The sequence below is a fragment of the Balaenoptera physalus genome (assembly GCF_965194825.1).
Source record: "Balaenoptera physalus genome assembly, chromosome: 2".
In the NCBI taxonomy this organism is placed as follows: domain Eukaryota; kingdom Metazoa; phylum Chordata; class Mammalia; order Artiodactyla; family Balaenopteridae; genus Balaenoptera; species Balaenoptera physalus.
The window spans coordinates 167,451,697-167,474,905 of record NC_138883.1 but is presented as its reverse complement, the minus strand read 5'-3'; the positions used below and the strand labels follow the sequence as shown (position 1 = coordinate 167,474,905).

The 23,209-nt window shown below is 38.9% G+C and overlaps 1 protein-coding gene across 13 annotated transcripts in view; it reads right to left on the bottom strand.

Annotated features, from left to right (window-relative positions):
• ARMC3 (armadillo repeat containing 3) overlaps positions 1-23,209 on the bottom strand; it is a 93,031-nt gene that overhangs the window by 25,594 nt on the left and 44,228 nt on the right. For all 13 annotated transcript variants that reach the window (XM_082449692.1, XM_082449694.1, XM_082449684.1 and 10 more), the window contains one exon: positions 3,212-3,461. In XM_082449692.1, the coding sequence (XP_082305818.1) occupies positions 3,212-3,461 (250 nt within the window). The remainder of the gene's footprint in view (positions 1-3,211; positions 3,462-23,209) is intronic.

Here is a 23,209-nt window from a genome sequence, read left to right as displayed (position 1 = left end):
AGTAACCAATGCAGGCTAGTGCCACCCGTGTCACTGGACAGTGCCATGACGTCAGCAGTGTGGACGAAGCAACGCTGAAGCAATTCACCAGAAGGAGATCCATTTTGTTATCACTCATACTGCTTCAAGGAGTGAAAAAGAGAAGAAAAAGAACAAGAAGAGAATCGGGGAGAACTACATTAATTACACTATTAAAAGAAATCACACGTATAAAATTGTTCCAATCAGGGAAAAAAAAAAAAAGAAGATTCGACAGAGCTCTTGTCTCACTGTTTGAAATGTAATGCTGTATTATCTGAGCCCGGAGGACAAAAAAGAATATTCTACAGGTCTCTCTGTGTAGTATCTGAAGACAGGAGCCCTTGTGAGATACGATCCACTTCCAATCATGTTCTGCTCAAACACAGGGACTCTAACGGGGATTACACATTAGCACACGTGACCTGGGCAAGCTTGGAAAAGGTTACTTGAAGCATCTGATGCTTAGCAAGCCAAATTTCTGAACATCTTTATATCTGAGTATAAGATAGCAATCTGACTCCACGTGTTCTTTCGGCAAATATCTAATTCATTTTTTAATTTCTCCACTCATTCCTCCATTCATTCACTCACTCATTCATTCAACAACTGTTTATTAAGCATATACTGTGTGCCAGGTATAGATCAATGACATGGACTCAGGGAAGGAAAACCTCAGTTCCCTTCCCTAAAGCCTCAGGGAGCTTATGGTCTTTCATACAAAAACTAATGCAAAACAGAGCTCAAGGGAAGCATGCATAGGGGGTGGTGTGAGCCCAGAGCAGGACGTTTGAGTCCACGTTTGAAGACTAAAGAAAGCCGTCATGGAGGACAGGATGGCTGAGCTGGGTGTTGAAGGAGAGACAGGCATTTATCAGGTGAACAAAGGTGAGACCAGCTTTCCAAGCAGAGAAATCAAGGAGGTGTAAATAAGAGAATTTTAGAATTCAAATCGTATGGTATTTCTGGAGTGTAGAGTTACACCTGGGAAGCGAGTTCAGGTTTAGGCAGGTAGGGGTGGATCATTGCGAGCCCCTGCGTAGCACACTAAGCAGCTTAGCTGTTCCCATGGGGCAGTGGCACACGCCTGGGGACTTGCAATGATGTGATGAGGGTCATACATTTGAAAGATCAGTCTGGAGGCAGTTTGGGGAATAGGAGGTGACAGGGGTAGGGAGGGCTGTAGAGTCAGTCGCAGTATTCCAGGAAACGGATGGACTGCTCAGTGAGCCGCATGGAGGAATGACCAACTAACACAGTGTTGTTATCACTGTGTTGCCGCTGCCTACTGCAGCACCTGGCACGTGGTAGCTGGTAAAAAAAATATTTGGTGATTATCTTACTACCTTAATGGATGAATACAAATGAACTGAGTCAACAGGAACAAAGAAGGGGGTAGAAAAAATATCTAAGAGACAGAAGAGATTTGTTAGTTGTCTGAGCAGACAGCACAGTGTGAGGACAGGGGCTCTGGACTCAGAAAGGTGTGTTCGCCGTCCCTGATTTCCCGACCCATCAACTCTGCTTTCAGCACATTATTTCTTTAAGCCTCATTTTCCTCCTCTATAAAATGGGGATTGCAAATGTACCTATTTCTTTTTTTAAAATTGAAGTATAGTTGGTTTACATGCTACATAGATTACATATAGTTGGTTTATTATATTAGTTTCAGGTGTACAACATAGTGATTCAATATTTTTATAGATTATACTCCCTTTAAAGTTATTACAAAATAATGGCTATATTTCCCTGTGCTGTGCAATATGTCTTTGTTGCTTATTTATTTTATGCCTAGTAGTTTGCACCTCTTACTCCCCTGTCCCTATCTTGCCCCTCCCTTCTTCCCTCTCCCTGGTAACCACTGGTTTGTTCTCTATACCTGTGAGTCTGTTTGCTTTGTTATATTCATTCGTTTGTTTTATTTTTAAAATTCCACATGTAAATGATAACAGTATTTGTCTTTCTGTGTCTGACTTATTTCACTGAGCATAATAACCTCTAGGTTCAACCACATTGTTGCAAATGGCAGAATTTCATTCTGTTTCTGGCTGAGTAATATTCCATTGTGTATAAATACCACATCTGCTTTATCCATTCATCCATCAATGGGCATTTAGGTTGCTTCCATATCTTGGCTATTGTGACTAATGCTGCTATGTACATTGAGGTGCACGTATCTTTTCGAAGTAGTGACAAACATACCTATTTCATGTGAGGCTTAAATGCATGTTAAGTGCTTAGCACACTGGCTGTGCATAATAAATGCTCCATATTGTTATTTTTACTGGGGAGAGAGGAACAGTCCTAGGCTGTTTGAATGAGTGCCACGCGACAAGCAAACAGGAAAAAAGCAAGAGAAAAAGGTACGTTTGTAGGTTTATATCAAGTCTTTATGAAATGGGCCAAACACACTTTTATATGGTGGACTTGTAAAAAATACAATTCCATGTTTTAAATTTTTGAAATACAAGAGAAACGGAAGAGTGTGAGTAACCCATATTTATAATTTCAAGCATCATAGTAAAAGGCACACCTGAGTGTCCCCCACTCAGCTTAAGAAATGGTGCATTTCAATGACCTTGAACCCCTGTGTGCTCCTCTTCAAACACATCGACCCCCTTGATCCCCCAAGAGGCAACCAATTTCTTAAATTTGGGGTCAATCATTCTCTCACTTTTCTTTATAGTTTTATATGTATGTGCTTAAACAACATATTGCTTTGCTTTGCATATTTTTGAACGTTATATAAATAGAATTCACACATCTGTTTTCTTCTGAACTTGACTTTGCTCAGCATTATGCTGGTTGAGATTCTTCTCTGTTGATGTCTGTAGCTACAGTTCATCCATTTTCACTGATGCAAGATTCTATTTTATGAATATACCACAAATTTATGTATCCATTCTCTTAACAACTGGACAGTTGGTTTGTTTCCAGCTGTTGAGATGTTATAAACAATGCTTCCTGGTGCACAGAGACAAGAGAGTGTCTTAGGTATATACCTAGAATTGCCACATTATAGGGTACGCTCACCTTCTTTGCTGGGTGATGCTAATTTGTTTTCCAACGTGTTGCACCAATTTTGAGGGACTTAAATGATGGGTAGGTTCAAATACTTGAAAATGTTTCAAATTAATGCACCAGTAGGTACGGACCAGAAGAAAGAGAAAAGGAAAGTGATGCAAATGCTCACCTCTCTCCGGGCCTCGACATCACACGCGGTTGCAGCAACGGTGAGAGCGGCTTTGCTCTGCACGACAGTGTTGGCAGAGTGCAGTGGGCTGAGCAGGGCGTGCATGACGTCGTGGCTCTGGATGTTCAGACGCAGGGGCTCCTGCATGGCCATGTTCGTCAGCACTGTGGCGGCGTTGGCTATGGCTCCATCTCGTTTGCTGGACAGGGCATTGATTAACGCATCGATACCATCACCTTCGGCAGCAGCGCTGGGTCAATGAAGGAGAAATGAATGCCGTTCACCCCTCTTCAAGAAATGATCTTTGGAACATACAACTAAGCTTATAAAACAAACGAGTGCCTAAAGACAATTTCAGAAAGAAATTAATTTACCTGGGCGATGAACCTGGAATTGAGGCTCTGGGGATTTAAATGGAGTCTCGGGGGTTATGAATGAATTTAAATAATCCTTTCCCTACATCTGCAGCTTTGGGTTATACGAAAATGCATGACTGCTTCTTAGACACCCTACTGCAGCTATTCATTTTTTAACTCAGTGATACTTATAAGACCAGGAAATTCTGTTCAAAGAAAGTCTATTAAAATATTCCTAACCAGTAAGAAAACAAAGGTTTAAATGGGAGGAATGAGTGAGCATGGGAATTTAAAATTCTCCAGCTCATCTTCCCTTTTTGTAAGTGAGGCTGTTAACTGTAGGCAGATGTTAACACGTTTGAAGGCAGCAAATCATTTTGGGGGTGGATGTTGCTTTTACAAATTAAACATCAAGATCAAAGTCATGATATTGACAAGAATAATTTTAGTAATGTAGGCATATTCAGTTGTTAAATTTCCTATTTCTAGTATAAAAACGTTTTCCCACAATTAGAAGTCCTAAACCTCCTTTTAAAAACACTATACTTTCTATAGTCCTTGCTTTGTAATCACTCAAAAAGCTCATAAAATAGTAAAAATTAAAAAAAGAGATCATTTTAAAGAGTGCAAGTTGATTTAATTATGTTCTTTAATGTTTGGAATTGCTTCAAATAAGAGATGTTTCAAGCAGTAGGATATATAGAGCATCCTGGTTTTAAAGGAAAACCCCAAATTATGTTAAAAATCCATTTAAATCATCATAGAAATAGAGTTAATCAAGACAATAAAAATACACTTGAGACTTCAATAATACGAACATCTTTTTCCAGTTTATATTTGCCACTTTAAAAAAAATTTAGGATCACAGTAATAACCAACATTGAAAAAAAGAAGTGAGGCTATGTAGTTTAGCCCATCACTGTATTCTGATGAGTTCAGTTTGGTTCTGTCACTTGAATTTGCTGGTTGTGAAGGAGAACTGACAGTGTCAAGAACAGAAGGTATCACAATTATTCATCAGAGAGCAGAATACAAACACAACCTCAATAAGGAGACTGCTAGCTTTAGGTGAAAGGAAGCTGTGAATCAGGCACAAACCAGCTCTGAAGGAGACTTAACCGCAGCCACCGGGCAGGAACGGAATGACTAGAGGCAACATCTCTGGAGAATGAAGGGCTCCTTGGTGTTGACCATGAACGCACCTCCTACCCCCGGTTTATATACACCCATCCAGAAAACACACCCTACTGATTGATACCAAGTTAAAGTCAGCACTCAGTTCCGTGTTTCCCCTCCTCCAGTTCCTGGTGTCTATTTAACCCTCTGTGGCATCTCCTAGTCTTTCTCTGGGATGGCGTCCCTTAAAACTAAAATTTGGTTAGATGACATGTGACCAAAATTTGGGAGGAAGCCCAAGAAAAATATTGAGAGGAAGGCCCTGCATCTCACTATGGCAGCCTGAGGAACAGCATTTAATTTCCTTTCCTAGAGGATAAAATAAACACTCTTAAGATAATCTCACATTTACGTCTCTCTCCTATTATTAACTGACACGGTGCTCATTTGATTTTATGAATAAGGGAAAATTTGGAGGCTCTAATATATTAGTTCACCAGGAACTTCTCATACTCAACACTGAATTTAAAAAAAAATGCCAGGAAGAATTTTAAATTATGCATATATTCTAATTAATTAACATAAGCTTAAACCTTCTCAAAAAAAATTGTTTCCTTTGAATTATTTTTCATGCACTTGATATAATCAGTTCCTTAAACCAAATACTCTGTGTTTTTTTTAATCATTATAAACACACCTTGGCTAAAATGCACGATTCCTTTGTCACTTAGTGGTTTTTATCTTTGACAGTGTTCATTTTTTAACACATCTTGGAGAGTAAAGAAAGAGCACACAATGGAGGCACTTCAACAGCATCCATGATAGAAGCCAGAAATGCTTTAGGTAAATGCATACTAGTAAATTCTGAAAGGTTTTATCTTTTGTGTGTGTATCAGGGAGTTTAGGGAAATTTTAAGTAAGTATGTAGGATCATACTCCATCGTTTTAGTTTCTCTAGTTTATGTAAAAACAAACAAACAAACCTGGGTCATGGAGACTCAGGGATTTTCATCAGGTATGTCTCTGCTCTCAGCCTTTCTGCTTGGATTTTGCTTCTCCCTTTCTCCTGTACGAAGGCATGTCTGGCCCTGGTTCATTTATACTCTACCTTCTGCTTTTTCTTTGCTTTTTATGGAGGCAGTAAAGGGAAGTACATAAAAACCTAGCTGTTTAAAAAAACCAAAGATTCTAGTACACAGTGGAATATAGCTTTTACTAAATTGAACATAACTGCCAGCACCGAAAGACAAATCATACAGGCACAGCTGGGAGAGCAACGTATATTATATGTACATATCTGCCCATAATTTGCTACGTGCAGCTCTAAGTGCAAAAAGCATAATTGAGATTAACTTATGATATGAAAATCAAGCTTAGTCTTACTTTAAAAAAAAACTAATTTCAGTCATAGAAATAGAGTGCAGAATTTGTACTTTTTTTAAAAAAAAGAATTGCATTAATTTTGTGCTTTCAAACGCAAGACACTCTGTCTTATTTTTCCCCAAGTCTAACATATACACAAGCTGAAGCCTGTCCTATTTTTAAGACACATTTTAGTCTCCTAGATGGTAGAGCATTATCCAAATGAATAGGACAGAAGTCAAACTGCTTTGTTACAAAATCCAGAATTACAGGGCCATATATCATCACAACAATCTGAAACTATTTTCTGATATTTACTATCATTAGTCTCCATCCGGCTGGAGTTTAATCAATTAGGAGTTTAATCAATTAAGAGTTTAAAATGTAAATTGAAACAGAAATTAACCAAACTACAAACCAAATATGGGAATGTATAAAAACATCTGTTTATGTCATTTGACATATGTAAATAGAAGTGAAGTTCGACATGTCATGTGTATCCAGTCTATTACCAAGTCCAGACTATTTCTCTCCTCCATATTTCTCAGATCGCTTCCTTTTCTCCATCTCCATCTCTCCCACTGAATCCAATTCAACATCCTATATCTTGTGGATTGATATAAGTACTCTCCTAACAGGTCTCCCCTCATCCCCTCCAATCCTTTCTCCATCTTATAGCTTAAGTGATTTTTTAAAAATAATCTTAAAAAAAAAATAAAAAATAATCTTATTTCTCCCCTACTTAAAACTTCCACGGGGCTTCCCTGGTGGCGCAGTGGTTAAGAATCTGCCTGCTGATGCAGGGGACACGGGTTCGAGCCCTGGTCTGGGAAGATCCCACATGCCGTGGAGCAACTAAGCCCGTGAGCCACAGCTGCTGAGCCTGCGCGTCTGGAGCCTGTGCTCCGCAACAAGAGAGGCCGCGATAGTGAGAGGCCCGCGCACCGCGATGAAGAGTGGCCCCCGCTCGCCGCAACTAGAGAAAGCCTTCGCACAGAAACGAAGACCCAACACAGCCAAAAATAAATATATAAATAAATAAAATTAAAAAAAAAAAAAAAAAAACTTCCACGGTTTGCCATTGCTCAGGATAAAGCCCCAAATTTCTCACGTGGCCTCTGAGGCCAAGCATGAGCTGACCCCACCTCCCTCACCAGCCCATGCACCCCGCCACCTCATCCTGTTGTCGTGTCCTAGGCCTTTCTGGCAACCTGCCATACGCCAGACTCCGTCTCACCTCGGGGTGTGCCCACACTCTGGTCTCACTCCCGGACGTCCCTTCCCCCGGATAATTCCCATTCATCTTGCCAAGTTTGGCACAAATGTCTCTTCCTCAAGGAAGCATTTCTTGACCCCCAAAACTAGGTTAGGTCTCTTTTTCACATGTCCTCAGAGCATTCGTTTGCTAAACGTATACTATACATTTCCTTTTGTTTTAAAAAATGAGGTTTTGGCACAAGTGTTCACAGTCAGAGAAGAGTCACAATCTCGAAATATTATTTTATGGCACCTGTTACGGAAAGGAATTCAGCACATAGTTTTTCATATTAAGTCCCCAAGCCCCACAGTTACAGCATGGGCACTAAGAGCTCTAAGGAAAAACTCAATTGCACAAATAGCGTCTATTTATGCTTCCCTGAAAATACAATGCTATTTCATGCTCCCTTTGTCCCCAAATCCCTCCCGAACCTCTACCTGAGGACCCCTAGCTCGCCCTGCAAAACCAGCTCACTCACCGCTTCCTCGGTGAAGTTATCCACGTCCATCACTGCCCCTCCTTATTAATCACCCCCTCCTCTGCCACGTCTACGCCTGGTGCCTACTTCTTAGGCAGCATGTGAGTCTTTTTATATCCCCAGTGCTGAGAAGATCGATATATTTTAATTGACTTGAATCAACTCAAGGGGAGTGATGAAAACCTCTGCTGGCATCCAGAAGCGGAGAGGGAAAAGTACTTAGCTCAGTGTGAAGTTTGCAAGAAGGGGTGGGATCCAACAATATGGGGATCTCCGCTTGTATCACTTATAGTTGTTCTTAAAAGCAGTTTATTTCCTTCTCACGCCTAGGCTTCTCTGATTATATATATAGTGAAGTCATTTTTTTTTATTACTGTTTTATTTATTTATTTATTTGGCTGTGTTGGGTCTTCGTTGCTGCGCGCGGGCTTTCTCTAGTTGCAGCGAACAGGGGTTACTCTTCATTGCGGTGCGTGGGCTTCTCATTGCGGTGGCTACTCTTGTTGCAGAGCACGGGCTGTAGGTGCGCAGGCTTCAGTAGTTGTGGCTCGCGGGCTCTAGAGCGCAGGCTTCAGTAGTTGTGGTGCACGGGCTTAGTTGCTCTGTGGCATGTGGGATCTTCCCGGACCAGGGCTTGAACCCGTGTCCCCTGCATTGGCAGGTGGATTCTTAACCACTGTGCCACCAAGGAAGTCCCCCCATGAAGTCATTTTTATATGAAGTTTAATAGATGAAATCTTGCACTTTAGACAATGCCTTTGGGATCTGTCCCTCTCATGTATCAAGGGATGTGGATATTCTTTCTCTGCAAACACAGTTTGTTTGGGTTGTGTCATCAGATGACACGATTTGGTACCTCTCAGATTTTGATCCTTGCTGCTGTTTGGAGACTCACATTTAACTCATCTGCAAAGGCTGGTTACATGAATCAAGGGTGACCTTGGGCCACACAGAAAATCTGTTTAACAGAGCCCATATACAGGGGGTATGTGGAACCCGCTGGAACAGATGGTAATATTGGCAATCAGAACCTTGTTTGTTAACAGTGATTACAACCATTCCTACCAGCACGGCTTTTCATATGTCTCCGTGAGGTTTGTCACACCAAGGAAGACATATTGGTGGCAGACACGCTGCAAGTGGTGAAGGGAGGTGCATATGCAGCAGTGACTCAGTGTTGGCGAGTTTAATTGCAGGCTCCCGGCGAGTCTATACAGGTGCGAGGGGGGTGGGGTGCTGGCCGTTATGATAAGCAGATCTCCTGGTTATCACAGCCGGATCTGGAATGCTGTGAACAGGATTCCTGACTCTCATCCCAGACAGTTTTTCAAAGGTAATGACCCGAGAAGTCGAGGGTGTTTGTTAAATTGATCAGTTTCTGAGTCCCAAAGAACCATCACCCCGCAGCAGCCCCACAGTTGCAGAAGACTAATATATGTGCCCCCCAACTCTGGCTGAACCCCAGGATTGACAAAAGTATCCAAGAGTATTGTCTCCTTTGAAAAAAGTATTATTTAAAGATGCTTATCCATAGTAAGGCAGAGAATCACAATTAACTGCAGGCAAAAAGCTTAAAATGAAGAGTGTAAAGTAACTCTATTATTAAAGTGAAACCCAGACATAGAAACAGATGTGGGAAGTTTTGCATCCTATAGCAAAATAAGAAAAAAATGCAAAAAAAAAAACTTAAAAGTATGTGGAACCAAATTGTTTCCATCATATCGATGTGTCCTAGCAGGTGTGATTTGGGAACTTCCAGAACATGCTTTTATGCTACAGTTGCTGTGGCATCATGATTTTTCAAGAGAAAACTGCTAGTTGCAAAGAGATGAGCACACGCCAACCCAGCACCTCCACAGAGAGCATGCGGGTTTTTGTTACCAATTACGAGGCAGTCAATCAAGGTGCAGGGAAATCGAATGTAATTTTCTTACAAGTGACATGGAATCCTTACTGACCTATCTGTTCAGTCACGATACTTCACTTCCCTACATGCCACCTTCTGTTTCAAAAAGCTGGAATGCCTGCCAATAATTAACTAGCTGCCATCAGGAAAGAACAACTGTCTTCATTTTACATGGCTGACTTGTCTTCTGATAAAATAGGAATAATGGTCAAGGTGTTAGAACATTCATAATAAATGGCTTCTGCAGTTACCAAATGTTTCTGTTTAGCCTGGAAAGCAGTCTATTTACATAACTGGATATGACAAGGGCCACAATCCCAAAGTAATTAGAAATACCACGTTGTTGATTTTCTTAACTAAAAAAAATAAGGACGCTGAAATCTCTAGTGTGACGGCACATAAAACCCCCTGCCCCTTGCCAGGACTACCCTCGTCTCATCAGCTCTAATGTCAGAGAGAGCGTCAGAGAGACGGTCATTGACCAGCTGTGTCATTCCTGTGACCCCTTTCACAACACTGGTGTCATGCATGCCCCTCTCTATGACTTCGTGCTGTTTTATTTCATCTATACTGTTATCACTTCTGAAATTACCTTAAAATTACTCGTGTGTTGTCTGTCTCCCTGTCCAAACTGTAGACTTCATGAAAGCAGTTTCATGGAAGCATTGTCATGATCCCTACAGCCTAGAGCAGTACCTGGCACATAAAGAACACCCGAGTAACTGTGAAACGGTTACAAAAGAAACCGAAATTCACAGATAATAACTTCCTTAGCCTCTGGGATAAAATGACAAAAGTGGTAAGGAGTGATCCCATCTAGTTCCTAGTGGAAGGTATGTTCCAGGCTCCCTGTGATCCTGGATCAAGGGTAATCACTTAGACACACAAAATATAATAGATAATCCAGATTCACTTTTTTTAGAGTTAAGAAAGATAATATTTAGTGAGAGTAAGACTTGCTCAGGAAGCAAGTCAGTCAACAGGCACAGAATTAAAACCATGATGATCTGACTTTTAGTTCACTATCTTTTTTACAATTATCAGTCTCTTAAGCTTTAAAAAGTACTGTATTTTCTAGAAAAAAAAGAACCAGAATCTATTTGGTTCACTTCATCATTCCTCAGGGAATGAGAAATAAGGGAGACCATTTTGATGTATAGCATAGTGGGAAATTCTTACTAACCATTGGATACATTTTTTCCTCTTTCTCATTCTCTTATAAAGAGACTAAGGAGGAGGAGGAGGAAGAGGAGGAAGAGAAGGGAAAACAGGGAAAGGAACCTGGAAGAAAGGAGGAAGGAAGGAAAGGAGGGGATGGAAATTCAATTCTCCAAAGGTGCCTGCAGTCTGGAAGAATCCAAAAAGACCAGGAAGGCAAAGGGAAACATTTGGTTGGAAGATATAGAGAAGTTCAAAGTTGCAGAGATAGTGAGCAGGAGGCAGAGAGAGAGAAAAGTCACGAGCTCCCCCTGGATATACATAGCTGACTGCCTCGGTGTGAAGTGTCCATCCCACCTCTGTGAACTTGAGCAAAGACGGTGCCTATATTTCCTCATCTGCAGAATGGATGTGATGATAATATTCCCTACCTCACAGGACTGCTTCAAGGATTTAGTGATAAATTCCATTTGGAGTACTTAGCCCAACGCCTGGCCACACAGGCCAGGTATCATCATCATCATCATCACTATCATCATCATCTTCACCATCACTATCAACATCATCATCATCATCATCATCCACGCATACTCAGTGAGCCACAGGGGCAGAGATTTTCCTATATCCTGTCTCCATTTCTTGGATCATGGGAAAATAGGATCCTATATCCAAATTTGCATGTGTGTATGAAATTTTCATTTTCAGACAACTTTTCAGCTAGACAGTCAAATCTCCAACCCCTGTAGGGCTAGAGCAGAAGCAGTTTCCTCAAGCATCCCACCCAAGTCTCTTTGTTTAGGCAACAGATGAGTAATAAAGGCCATTTTCAGAGGGAAGAAAAATCAAGGAAAAGGATTAATATTGAAAAGTCAAAGATGAGTAAAAATGGAATTTATGTAGGTTTTAAGCACTGCTTCAAATTTTAGGAGAAAAATCACACAATATAAAGGTATCCAAACTGTTTGATAATTTCCTCTTAAAATCAGTAACAGTGGAAATTAAACCTGAAGGATGTAGCAGCAGATTTAAAATAAGGTTATGCAAATGTTAGTCTCTGCTCTCTAGGTAATAAAAGCAGCATAGATAAGTTTCTAAATGAACATTTCATGGGATTCACCTAGCCTCACAAAACTTGTAACTAACAAAATTCAAACTGTTTGTGAAGGTCGACTAGGCATCAACTGACACAGAATGGGGGTATGGAATCAACTTGTTTTTATTGCAAAATCCAGCTTTTCATTCTATATATTCCTTCAAATCAGAGGCGTCTATCAACACACAGCAAAGGAGGAATCTAGGCACTAAGGGGGGTAGAAATGGAAAGTATCCACTCAGTAAACTTGGATGGAAATAAGGCAAGAATAATACTTAAGTTTATCACGAAGATGCTTCCCATCTATTTTATCTATTAACTCAGAAGGCTTTTAAAATAGTGAAGAACACTTTAAATAAAGTTCTTTGAGGTATCATCCTGAATACAAAAGTTTGAAACATCCTTACTACAAAACTGAACTTTCTAAAAGGAAGCTAACTCAAGTTTTCTTGCAGGATTCTCATATTGTGAGCATTCTAATTCAAAGGAGGTAGCATCTGACAACAAAGTAAGATGTCAGAATTTTAAAACAAAATAATCTTTTCTATTATATAAAGTCAAGAGCAAAAATTCAATTCTAGAGTAAGTACCTAACAACAAGATTAATTTATGTCGGTTAAGTGTATTATATTTATCCTATATGGTTATATAGCACAGCCAATATTCAGTCACCAGGACAATTAATGTGTCAAAATATTCTGAAATGACTTCACCTTAAAAAGAGACGAAGACAAGCATCTATTAACACACAGTTAGCAGTAGAATACTATCTCTTTGAAAGCACCACAATGGAATGCTTTCCAGATCACAATCTTTCAGTAATGTTTTAAAATATTATTTTAGACATATTGAAGAGTATTTCAAATTAAATTAGTGTGCGTTTTCACTAAAATACAGAGCAAACCTTCACCTTTTTTTGCCCCTCCCCCAACTTCTTCCTAAACTGCCACTAGGGGTCAGTATGAAGACACAGTTCCTCCACTGTTAGAAGGAATATGGAACTCTGAAAACATTTTCCCTGTGAAAAACCCTAACAAAGACAATAACCGCGGAACTTTAGCATTATCAAGTCCAACCCATACATCACGTCTGTAACATGAGTTTGCATTTTTCCCGAGACTGCATTTTAATGTTGTAAATCACAGTGGATTATTTCTATGGTCAATGTTTCTTTGATAAAAAAAAAGTACTGTAAGTGACAAGATCACTTACTCTAAGTGAATCTGTGCATATTGGCCAAGAAGTATGATCTAGAACGGATGTTAAAGTTTATTCTCAAAGGATGATGGTACACATCTCTAGCCATCTGGGAGGTACGTATCCCATCTCTTCCTGTAGAGGAACGGAGATGCGGAAGTGAATCTTGTGATGTTTTGCCAGCTTTGAGAGGTGGTTTTTTCCCTCCTTCAAAATGACCATCATCATTCACTGCACTACAGCCTCAAGTACACAAGAAAATATAGGCAATTTTAAGGAATAGCACTAGTCTATACTTAAGTCTACAGAATAAAAGAAATTAAAATATTTGTAAAAATAAATATACATGTATACTAACTTCCACTAACTCTATTTAATGGGGTGGGAATTTAAAAAAGCTTTGAAAAGTGCTTTGTATGCACACTAGAGAGATTTAACATTCCAAGAAATCACTCAAGGTCAGACCCTTCCCTAACAATACTGAATGGATAGGGAGTTGGGTCACTGTGAATAAATGAAGTGCTGTCTTTTCTTGAAGTTCTGTATGTGGAATATCTTTCAAAAATTTTCTCTACACATTACATGGCTTTCTTAGGCATAGTACCCCATGAATAATTCTACTAGGTATTAAAATTATTCGGTCAATACTTTATTTCTATGTTAGTGAAGAGAAATATTAATACTGATAATACAAAATGACACGTCATCCATGTAGAATGAGGACGCTGAAAAGTTCCCAAAGCACTCAAAATGCACATCCATATAATTTGGGGGCATTCTGTCTCTTTCTGGAGTCCCCTTGGGGCGTACTCCTTACTCATCTCCCTCATTTCCTTTATTGTGGTCCTTACTGTAGGTTACATGATAGCAGGATGGTCCCTAGGGAAGAGTTCTTTGTCTCTGGTATTGTGGAAGCAAGCGGTGGCCCAGCAATCAATCAAAAAAAAATTTTTTTTAAGTAACCACTGTATGTGCTGCCATTTAAAACTTCCTTGAGTCACTGCTGTTGTGGGAAGTCAAGAAGGGGTATTAAAAACAAAAAGTAAAAAAATAAGAAAGAGGAGATAACAACAGATTTAAGGAAATCGCCCAGTTCTTTATGGAGAGAACATGAAGTAAGTATGAAGAATCAGAGTGAGTTAGTATGATCTATGTGTAGACAACAGAGACCTGATTACTTTCTATATCAAAATCACAGTTTTGACTTACTTCTCTATAGGTCTTGAAATATTTGTATTGTAAATAATTTTTTATTGAATGAAAGATTTTAAAAATTTTACAGTGCTTTACAATTTCCAAAAGTTTCACTCATGTGACTTCATATAAACCCATGATAACCCTTTTTTCCCCACCCCTGTATTGCCCACGCCCACAAGTGGTAACCACTAGTTTGTTCTTTTTATCTGTGAATCTGCTTCTTTTTTCTTTTTAATTTTTTTGGTATTTATAAAAATTTTTAAATTTTATTTAATTTTTTTTATACAGCAGGTTCTTATTAGTCATCAATTTCATACACATCAGTGTATACTTGTCAATCCCAATTGCCCAATTCAGCACACCACCATCCCCACCCCCCCGCGGTTTTACCCCCTTGGTGTCCATATGTTTGTTCTCTACATCTGTGTCTCAACTTCTGCCCTGCAAACCGGTTCATCTGTACCATTTTTCTAGGTTCCACATACATGCGTTAATATATGATATTTGTTTATCTCTTTCTGACTTACTTCACTCTGTATGACAGTCTCTAGATCCATCCACGTCTCAACGAATGACTCAATTTCATTCCTTTTTATGGCTGAGAAATATTCCATTGTATACATGTGCCACATCTTCTTTATCCATTCGTCTGTTGATGGGCATTTAGGTTGCTTCCATGACCTGGCTATTGTAAATAGTGCTGCAATGAACATAGGGGTGCATGTGTCTTTTTGAATTATGGTTTTCTCTGGGTATATGCCCAGTAGTGGGATTGCTAGGTCATATGGTAATTCTATTTTTAGTTTTTTAAGGAACCTCCATACTGTTCTCCATAGTGGCTGTATCAATTTACATTCCCGCCAACAGTGCAAGAGGGTTCCCTTTTCTCCACACCCTCTCCAGCATTTGTTGTTTGTAGATTTTCTGATGATGCCCATTCTAACTGGTGTGAGGTGATACCTCATTGTAGTTTTGATTTGCATTTCTCTAATAATTAGTGATGTTGAGCAGCTTTTCATGTGCTTCTTGGCTATGTGTATATCTTCTTTGGAGAAATGTCTATTTAGGTCTTCTGCCCATTTTTGGATTGGGTTGTTTGTTTCTTTAATATTGAGCTGCATGAGCTGTTTATATATTTTGGAGATTAATCCTTTGTCCGTTGATTCATTTGCAAATATTTTCTCTCATTCTGAGGGGTGTCTTTTCGTCTTGTTTATGGTTTCCTTTGCTGTGCAAAAGCTTTGAAGTTTCATTAGGTCCCATTTGTTTATTTTTGTTTTTATTTCCATTACTGTAGGAGGTGGATCAAAAAAGATCTTGCTGTGATTTATGTCAAAGAGTGTTCTTCCTATGTTTTCCTCTAAGAGTTTTATAGTGTCCAGTCTTACATTTAGGTCTCAAATCCATTTTGAGTTTATTTTTGTGTATGGTGTTAGGGAGTGTTCTAATTTCATTCTTTTACATGTAGCTGTCCAGTTTTGTCAGCACCACTTATTGAAGAGACTGTCTTTTCTCCATTGTATATCCTTGCCTCCTTTGTCATAGATTAGTTGAACCATAGGTGCGTGGGTTTATCTCTGGGCTTTCTATCTTGTTCCATTGATCTGTGTTTCTGTTTTTATGCCAGTACCATAATGTCTTGATTACTGTAGCTTTGTAGTGTAGTCTGAAGTCAGGGAGTCTGATTCCTCCAGCTCCGTTTTTTTGCCTCAAGACTGCTTTGGCTATTCGGGGTCTTTTGTGTCTCCGTACAAGTTTTAAGATTTTTTGTTCTAGTTCCGTAAAAAAGGCCATTGGTAATTTGATAGGGATTGCATTAAATATGTAGATTGCTTTGGGTAGTATAGTCCTTTTCACAATATTGATTCTTCCAATCCAAGAACATGGTATATCTCTCCATCTGTTGGTATCATCTTTAATTTCTTTCATCAGTGTCTTATAGTTTTCTGCATACAGGTCGTTTGTCTCCCTAGGTAGGTTTATTCCTAAGTATTTTATTCTTTTTCTTGCAATGGTAAATGGGAGTGTTTCCTTAATTTCTCTTTCAGATTTTTCATCATTTGTGTATAGGAATGCAAGAGATTTCTGTGCATTAATTTTGTATCCTGCAGCTTTACCAAGTTCATTGATTAGGTCTAGTAGTTTTCGGGTGGCATTTTTAGGATTCTCTATGTATAGTATCATGTCATCTGCCAACAGTGACAGTTTTACTTCTTCTTTTCCAATTTGTATTCCTTTTATTTCCTTTTCTTCTCTGATTGCCATGGCTAGGACTTCCAAAACTATGTTGAATAATAGTGGTGAGAGTGGACATCCTTGTCTTGCTCCTGATCTTAGAGGAAATGCTTTCATTTTTCACCATTGAGAATGATATTTGCTGTGGGTTTGTCGTATATGGCCTTTATTATGTTGAGGTAGGTTCCCCCTATGCCCACTTTCTGGAGAGTTTTTTATCATAAATGGGTGTTGAATTTTGTCAAAAGCTTTTTCTGCATCTATTGAGATGATCATATGGTTTTTATTCTTCAGTTTGTTAATATGGTGTATCACATTGATTGATTTGCGTATATTGAAGAATGCTTGCATCCCTGGGATAAATCCCACTTGGTCATGGTGTGTGATCCTTTTAATGTGTTGTTGGATTCTGTTTGCTAGTATTTTGTTGAGGATTTTTGCATCTATATTCATCAGTGATATTGGTCTGTAATTTTCTTTTTTTGTAGTATCTTTGTCTGGTTTTGGTATCAGGATGATGGTGGCCTCATAGAATGAGTTTGGGAGTGTTCCTTCCTCTGAAATTTTTTGGAGGAGTTTGAGAAGGATGGGTGTTAGCTCTTCTCTAAATGTTTGATAGAATTCACCTGTGAAGCCATCTGGTCCTGGACTTTTGTTTGTTGAAGATTTTTAATCACAGTTTCAATTTCATTACTTGTGATTGGTCTGTTCATATTTTCTATTTCTTCCTGGTTCACTCTTGGAAGGTTATACCTTTCTAAGAATTTGTCCATTTCTTCCAGGGTGTCCATTTTATTGCCATAAAGTTGCTTGTAGTAGTCTCTTAGGATGCTTTGTATTTCTGCAGTGTCTGTTGTAACTTCTCCTTTTTCATTTCTAATTTTATTGATTTGAGTCCTCTCCCTCTTTTTCTTGATGAGTCTGGCTAATAGTTTATCAATTTTGTTTATCTTCTCAAAGAACCAGCTTTTAGTTTTATTGATCTTTGCTATTGTGTTCTTTGTTTCTATTTCATTTATTTCTGCTCTGATCTTTATGATTTCTTTCCTTCTGCCAACTTTGGGCTTTGTTTGTTCTTCTTTCTCTAGTTCCTTCAGGTGTAAGGTTAGATTGTTTATTTGAGATTTTTCTTGTTTCTTGAGGTAGGCTTGTATAGCTATATAGTTCCCTCTTAGAACTGCTTTTGCTGCATCCCATAGGGTTTGGGTCATCGTGTTTTCATTGTCATTTGTCTCTAGGTATTTTTGGATTTTGTCTTTGATTTCTTCAGTGATCTCTTGGTTATATAATAGTAACGTATTGTTTAGCCTCCATGTGTTTGTGTTTTTTACGTTTTTTTCCCTGTTATTCATTTCTAATCTCATAGCGTTGTGGTCAGAAAAGTTGCTTGATATGATTTCAGTTTTCTTAAATCTACCAAGGCTTGATTTGTGACCCAAGATGTGATCTATCCTGGAGAATGTTCCGTGCGCACTTGAGAAGAAAGTGTAATCTGCTGTTTTGGGATGGAATGTCCTATAAATATCATTAAATCTATCTGGTCTATTGTGTCATTTAAAGCTTCTATTTCCTTATTTATTTTCATTTTGGATGATCTGTCCATTGGTGTAAGTGAGGTGTTGAAGTCCTCCAGTATTACTGTGTTACTATCGATTTCCTCTTTTATAGCTGTTAGCAGTTGCCTTATGTATTGAGGTGCTCCTATGTTGGGTGCATATATATTTATAATTGTTATATCTTCTCCTTGGATTGATCCCTTGATCATTATGTAGTGTCCTTCCTTGTCTCTTGTAACATTCTTTATTTTAAAGTCTATTTTATCTGATATGAGTATGGCTACTCCAGCTTTCTTTTGATTTCCATTTGCATGGAATATCTTTTTCCATCCCCTCACTTTCAGTCTGTATGTGTCCCTAGGTCTGAAGTGGGTCTCTTGTAGACAGCATATATATGGGTCTTGTTTTTGTATCCATTCAGCGAGCCTGTGTCTTTTGGTTGGAGCATTTAATCCATTCACGTTTAAGGTAATTATCAATATGTATGTTTCTATTACCATTTTCGTAATCGTTTTGGGTTTTTTTTGTTGGTCCTTTTCTTCTCTTTTGTTTCCCACTTAGCGAAGTTCCTTCCTTTAGCATTTGTTGTAGAGCTGGTTTGGTGGTGCTGAATTCTCTTAGCTTTTGCTTGTCTGTAAAGCTTTTGATTTCTCCATTGAATCTCAATGAGATACTTGCCGGGTAGAGTAATCTTGGTTGTAGGTTCTTCCCTTTCATCACTTTAAGTATATCATGCCACTCCCTTCTGGCTTGTAGAGCTTCTGCTGAGAAATCAGCTGTTAACCTTATGGGAGTTCCCTTGTATGTTATTTGTCATTTTTCCCTTTCTGCTTTCAATAATTTTTCTTTGTCTTTAATTTTTGCCAATTTGATTACTATGTGTCTCGGCGTGTTTCTCCTTGGATTTATCCTGTATGGGACTCGCTGCGCTTCCTGGACTTGGGTGGCTATTTCCTTTCCCATGTTAGGGAAATTTTCGACTATAATGTCTTCAAATATTTTCTCTGGTCCTTTCTCTTTCTCTTCTCCTTCTGGGACCCCTACAATGTGAATGTTGTTGCATTTAACGTTGTCCCAGAGGTCTCTTAGGCTGTCTTCATTTCTTATCATTCTTTTTTCTTTATTCTCTTCTGCAGTAGTGAATTCCAGCATTCTGTCTTCCAGGTCACTTATCCGTTCTTCTGCCTCAGTTATTCTGCTATTGATTCCTTCTAGTGTAGTTTTCATTTCAGTTATTGTATTGTTCATCTCTGTTTGTTTGTTCTTTAATTCTTCTAGGTCTTTGTTAAACATTTCTTGCATCTTCTCGATCTTTGCCTGCATTCTTTTTCCGAGGTCCTGGATCATCTTCACTATTATTATTCTGAATTCTTTTTCTGGAAGGTTGCCTATCTCCACTTCATTAGTTGTTTTTCTGGGGTTTTATCTTGTTCCTTCATCTGGTACATAACTCTGTGCCTTTTCATCTTGTCTATCTTTCTGTGAATGTGGTTTTTGTTCCACAGGCTGCAGGACTGTAGTTCTTCTTGCTTCTGCCGTCTGCCCTGTGGTGGATGAGGCTATCTAAGAGGCCTGTGTAAGTTTCCTGATGGGAGGGACTGGTGGTAGGTAGAGCTGACTGTTGCTCTGGTGGGAAGAGCTCAGTAAAACTATAATCCGGTTGTCTGCTGATGGGTGGGGCTGGGTTCCCTCCCTGTTGGTTGTTTGGCCTGAGGCAACCCAACACTGGAGCCTACCTGGGCTCTTTGGTGGGGCTAATGACAGGCTCTGGGAGGGCTCACGCCAAGGAGTATTTCCCAGAACTTCTGCTGCCCATGTCCTTGTCCCCACAGTGAGCCACAGCCACCCCCCACCTCTGCAGGAGACCCTCCAACACTAGCAGGTAGGTCTGATTCAGTCTTCCTTGGGGTCACTGCCCCTTCCCCTGGGTCCTGATGCGCACACTACTTTGTGTGTGCCCTCCAAGGGTGGAGTCTCTGTTTCCCCCAGTCCTGTCGAAGTCCTGCAATCAAATCCCACTAGGCTTCAAATTCTGATTCTCTAGGAATTCCTCCTCCCGTTGCCAGACCCCCAGGTTGGGAAGCCTGACCTGGGGCTCAGAACCTTCACTCCAGTGGGTGGACTTTTGTGATATAAGTGTTCTCCAGTCTGTGAGTTACTCATCCAGCAGTTATGGGAGTTGATTTTACTGTGATTGCGCCCCTCCTACCGTTTCATTGTGGCTTCTCCTTTGTCTTTGGATGTGGGATATATTTTGTGGTGAGTTCCAGTGTCTTCCTGTTGATGATTGTCCAGCAGCTAGTTGTGACTCTGGTGTTCTCACAAGCGGGAGTGAGAGCACGTCCTTCTACTCCGCCATCTTGGTTCCTCCCTCAGTCTGCTTGACTCTGCTTCTTTTTTGTTTTATTCACTAGCCTGTTGTATTTTTTAGATTCCACATATGAGTGATATCATACAGTATTTGTCTTTCTCTGTCTGACTTATTTCATTTAGCATAATGCCCTCCAAGTCCATCCACGTTGCTGCAAATGGCAAAATTTCATTCTTTTTTATGACTGAATAGTATTCCATTATGTATATATACCACTTCTTCTTCTTTTTTATTAATTTTTATTGGCGTATAGTTGCTTTACAATGTTGTGTTAGTTTCTGCTGTTCAGCAAAGTGAATCAGTTATATGTATATGTATATACACTCTTTTTTGGATTTCCTTCCCATTTAGGTCACCACAAAGCATTGAGTAGAGTTCCCTGTGCTATACAGTAGGTTCTCATTAGTTATCTATTTTATATACAGTAGTGTATACATGTCAATTGTAGTTATTACTTTTTATAATTTAATTTTATTCATTGTGTTTTATTTATTAAAATAATTGTATGTTTTGAAAAATATCTAGTCAACAATCGTATTATTTTCTAATCTTTTCATTGTTTACCAATAGCCAAAATTTATTTAGTGTTGGCATTGGGAAATGGAAAGCATTGAACTCTTTTCATTCTTGGAATAACTTAAAAACTCTAATTCTGATCAGATCCAACAGATGGCAGTGATGTTATAAATTAATAGTTAAAAATATTCTTATAATATGTAGACTCTGCCCCTCAGAAAATGTGAACCAAGAATAAATTCTCTCAGTACTTGCATAAATAATATAAAACTTTGATATGACTACTTGGATAAAAGAGTACAATGTAAATATAACATGAAATTTAGCTGAAATAGTACTTCTTCTTTCAAAAGCGAACAACTTTCTCCTTTCCAAAAAGTATTATAAATTGAGAATTGTCAGAAAGATTAACAGTGAACCAAAAAACATAATGGTGTCCAAATTAACTAAGTGGATTACATTTTTATATAAAATTCATTATTGCTTCTTGGTTTCCTTTTTTATCTATTTCTTTCTATGGGGGTTGTTTTAACCTCACTTTTTACTTATTCACTTAAAAATGATATTACTTGTTTTCCCCCTGTCACTTTAAATAAGTGAATCTGGCTATTCTTGTCCTCTTTTCCTATACCCTCAAATAGTTATTTTTATTCTTATTCATTGCCTTTTGTCCACATTGAGTGACCTTTTTCTGCAGATAATAAAGAACGAAAAGTATTGCTAGAAGACTCTTAGAGCTAAATTGCTCTCCACTTTGTGATCCAAATTATGTGAAAACAAACAACACAATACAGATGATCACTTTCTCTTTTAAGTTATGGGCATTGTCCGATAGACCTTCTATTTTCCACTGTCCTTTTCGTTTTGGTTGTATTTCCCCCGGAAAGCCTGCTATGGGATGGTCACTATTCTAGATGCTTGGTGTGTGTCAGTGAATTAAACAGACAAAGGTGTTGGGTGCTGGTCAGAGAACATAATGAGTGAACTGTATGGTATGTACGAAAATGATAAGAGTTATGAGAAAAGGGCAGTAGGAAAGGAGGATGGAGTATGTGTGTGGGTGGTACAGTTGTAACCACTGTGGTCACCATAGGCCTCCTTGAGGGGACATTTGGGCAGACCTGAGGGGGTGAGGGACTGAGCGGTGGGCATCCTGGAGTAGAAGAACATTCCATGCAGAGAGGATGGTCATACAAAAGGCCTAAAGCAAAACACTTCTGGGAGGTGAATGTACTTTCAGAACAAACTTTATTATCTATTTTATGCTTCATCATTTTACTCTCTGACATTGGCTTGTTTGTAAGTAAAGGGATTTGTGTTTGTTAAACTATTTTTTTAAACTACAATTTCACTTATCCATAACTCAATACCTGGAGACTTCACATATCCAGAACACACTTGAGAACTATCAGAAAAAAAAGAAAGGAAGAAAGAAATGGCCTGTGAAGACCAAAACACCCCTTAGAGCAGTGGCCTCAGGTCCTCCCTTATTGCTTTTATGTAAACTTTGATAAAGCTTGGTTACCTGGTATCCAAGCTTTTCACTGACTGAAAGGAAGGGATCTGAAGAGAACCTTGGCAGGGTTGTGCCTGCCAATCAGATCTACAGACAGCAGTGAATATTAACACTGCCAGCCTGCCAGTAGGAGTCAATAAAATGCACCAACCCCAAAGGCACCCCACCTGGAGGCTATACTCAGAGAGGAGGCAAGCACCCACTTTCCCTAAGGGACCCTGACGACAGCACCGTGGAGCGTACGATAGCCACTTACTCAAAATGATAACCATACCCCACCCCCGCAAAGTTTTGATTCAAACTCATTACAAATTTTTAAAAGCTTTGTTGATTATAGAAGTAAATTTTCAAGTATCTAGAAGACTTTATCTAGGAAGCCTCATTCACAGAAAATAACAATTAGGCAAGATCTTTTGGTACCACTTAAAGAGATACTTATAATTCAAGTTGAAAATCTTCCACAAAGGGGTATGGATGGCCTGGTTATTTATTTATCATTGCTACCAAATTTCTCATCATTGTACTATTTTATTACATTTGGGTTGTTTTCTCTTGCAAGAGCGCAAATCTGAATCCAGGTATTTTAGATTATAAATTATTTTATGTATATTATGAAATTATGTTTTTAGATTATAAAAATACTTTGACTTAAAAAAGCATTTGCCAGTTTTGCAAAAAGAGTC